General features: G+C 34.4%; 1 protein-coding gene across 1 annotated transcript; it reads right to left on the bottom strand.

Annotated features, from left to right (window-relative positions):
* Positions 1-313: 313 nt before the first annotated feature.
* On the bottom strand, positions 314-1826 carry LOC114316114 (uncharacterized). Its single transcript, XM_082923147.1, has 4 exons — positions 1188-1826; positions 975-1098; positions 833-917; positions 314-638 (listed from the first exon to the last, which is right to left on the bottom strand). Exons 1-4 carry the CDS (start codon positions 1824-1826, stop codon positions 314-316), a joined length of 1173 nt encoding a protein of 390 aa, XP_082779273.1.
* Positions 1827-2444: the final 618 nt, after the last annotated feature.

Here is a 2444-nt window from a genome sequence, read left to right on the forward strand (position 1 = left end):
TCGACGTTCTTTCATAATATAAAAAGCATCTATGATGGAATCTACTTCAAAATCTCGAGCAATGTCTTTCTCAACATATGTTAACAAGTAGCTTAAAAGAAAATCATCCTTCATCCTATTGCGCAATCTAATCTTTACAATTTTCATGGCCGAAATTGCACGTTATGTTGTTGCCATAAAAACTGGTAAAGTTAGAACAAGACGAATTAATCTATCGACAAGAGGATAAATTGTTGGCTTCCTTGTTTTTACCAACATTTGGCACAAGTCAGAAATTGTCAATAGTTGCTAAAACTCAGGATGTTTGAGGATGTCAATCTCGCAGTTTTGCATGGAATTTCAAATGTATTTTTTCTTGCTCTGTAAAGTCATTAGGATAAAATTGATTTGCAAGCTTGCATATGTCTTCAATTTTTAATGAACAGTAGTCATCCCTAGGATCTAAAGCAAAGCTAAGAATAAGAAACTCCATCACATCTTCTTTAAATCTGTTGTTCAATTCTTGCAATTGAGAATCACATATAATTGTAAAAATATCAACCCGAAAATGATGCTCAATAGTAATGTGATCTCTTTGGTGACAAGCACGACCTTTATCAGATGTGTAACGAGCACTCATATCAGGAATATCGGAATATCTATGTCATATTTTTCACAAAATAGTTGAACATTCTCCAACAAAGGAATCCATCCATCTTCTCTATATTTTTGAACAAGTTCTTTTGTAGTTGACAATAGATGCATTGCATTCAATATATCTTGGGATTTAAGTTGCGAAGCTTGGCAAATATCATCATTAATATCTCTCATAAGATGTAAGATAAACACAAACTCAAAAGATGTAATTTTATCATAAACTCCATCTGCATCTGCACGTTGAGTAGAGGTGGCTCCATCATTGATGGCATTACTTAAGACTGATCAAGTTGCACGATTCATATTTATCAAATTGGAAATAGATCCCAAGTGAGAACCCCATCGAGTATCTCCAGCCCTTTTCAATGTCCCAACTTGATTTTTGCCTTTACTAGTTTCAACTTCATCAATGGCAAGTTTTGCTGCAATTTCTTTAGCTTGAGCAACTTTCAACTGATCATGCTTTTACAAGAAGAGCCACATAGATTAAATGTGAGAGCCAAATAAGAAAAAAATTGGGCAATGGGTATAACCTCTCTTGTTGTCGCTACCAATGCTAATTGGAGTCGATGAGAAAAGCAATGAACATAATACGCAAAATGACAGTCATGAAGAAATAAGGCCTGCAACCCAGTCCATTCTCCATGCATATTACTAGCACCATCATATCCTTGATCACAAATATTTTGTACACTGAGATTATGACAAGATAGGACAATACATATTTCTTCTTTCAAAGTTGCTGATGTTGTATCCGATACATGAACTATGTCAAAAAAATGCTCCTTTATAAAACCATCTTTATCAACAAATCTTAGAACAATGACCATTTTCTCCCTCTTTGATTCATCTCGATCTCCATCCACTATAATGCAAATTTTTCCTTCATCAATCTCCTCACGAATGAATCTTTGTATTTTTTCAAAGAAAATACTAAGAATCTCTTTTTGAATTCGATGCGAGTAGTATGAAGCATTTTGAGGAGCTTTGTGTAACACAACATCTGCCACATCCGCATTATAAGATGCCAAGAGCTTTATCAATTCAATAACATTCCCTTGATTTTTAGAATCACGACTTTCATCACGACCTCTAAATGCACAAGCTCGAAATGTAAGCCATTTGACAGCATCTATTGTAGTCTTCAACCGCAAATGGTTTTTTGCAACTTGTTGAGAAGTTTGTTTCATAACTATATTCTCAACGTATTGTGATTGATATATTAAATCATGGCAAGATTTAACATCAATTCTGTGCGATGAATTAGGACCCTTTCCCATATGAGTTAAGAAAGCACAATTCTTTCCACTATTGACTGTCTTCCATGAAGAAAATCCATCAAAAATGAAAGCGCTAGAAGTAGTGCTTCCATTCGGTTTTGTAAAAAGATAGCAAGGAAGACAAAAAGGAATAATGTTTGGTTGGAGAATATTCTAGCCAATCTGGAAATAACTTGTACTAAGAAGCTAGAAAATGATGCCCATTCTTCTCTTCAAGAGGTTGATTGTTAGGTTGGTATGGTCCAAATTTGATGTAAGCTTGTCGAATCTCATCACGTTGAATTATCAAATAATCCCAAATTTGTGGTCGTAGTCCTAGATCCCGTACCAAAGAAGATGTATCAACTTCTTTGGATTCTATTCTAGGCACTTTACAAGGACGTTGTTCAGAGTTTGAAGCTTCAACATTATCAATGGAGGTTTTGTAGTTGCATTAACTTCTATATCTTGAGAGCCTCTTTTCTTAAAGAAAGAATCAATTTTTTTGTTCACCATAATTCACCTAACATTCATCTCAATTTGATTTAA

This window comes from Camellia sinensis, chromosome 4 (assembly GCF_055761805.1).
Source record: "Camellia sinensis isolate YWXY chromosome 4, ASM5576180v1, whole genome shotgun sequence".
NCBI classification, from domain to species: Eukaryota; Viridiplantae; Streptophyta; class Magnoliopsida; order Ericales; family Theaceae; genus Camellia; species Camellia sinensis.

What these genes read in the sequence shown, in the direction of transcription:
- LOC114316114 (XM_082923147.1), bottom strand. Translation starts at nt 1,826, where the DNA reads ATGAAACAAACTTCTCAACAAGTTGCAAAAAACCATTTGCGGTTGAAG. An exon ending in ATCGACTCCAATTAGCATTG is followed by an intron (nt 1,099 to 1,187) that starts GTAGCGACAACA and finishes TTCTTGTAAAAG; the next exon opens with CATGATCAGTTGAAAGTTGC. An exon ending in GGCTGGAGATACTCGATGGG is followed by an intron (nt 918 to 974) that starts GTTCTCACTTGG and finishes CAACTTGATCAG; the next exon opens with TCTTAAGTAATGCCATCAAT.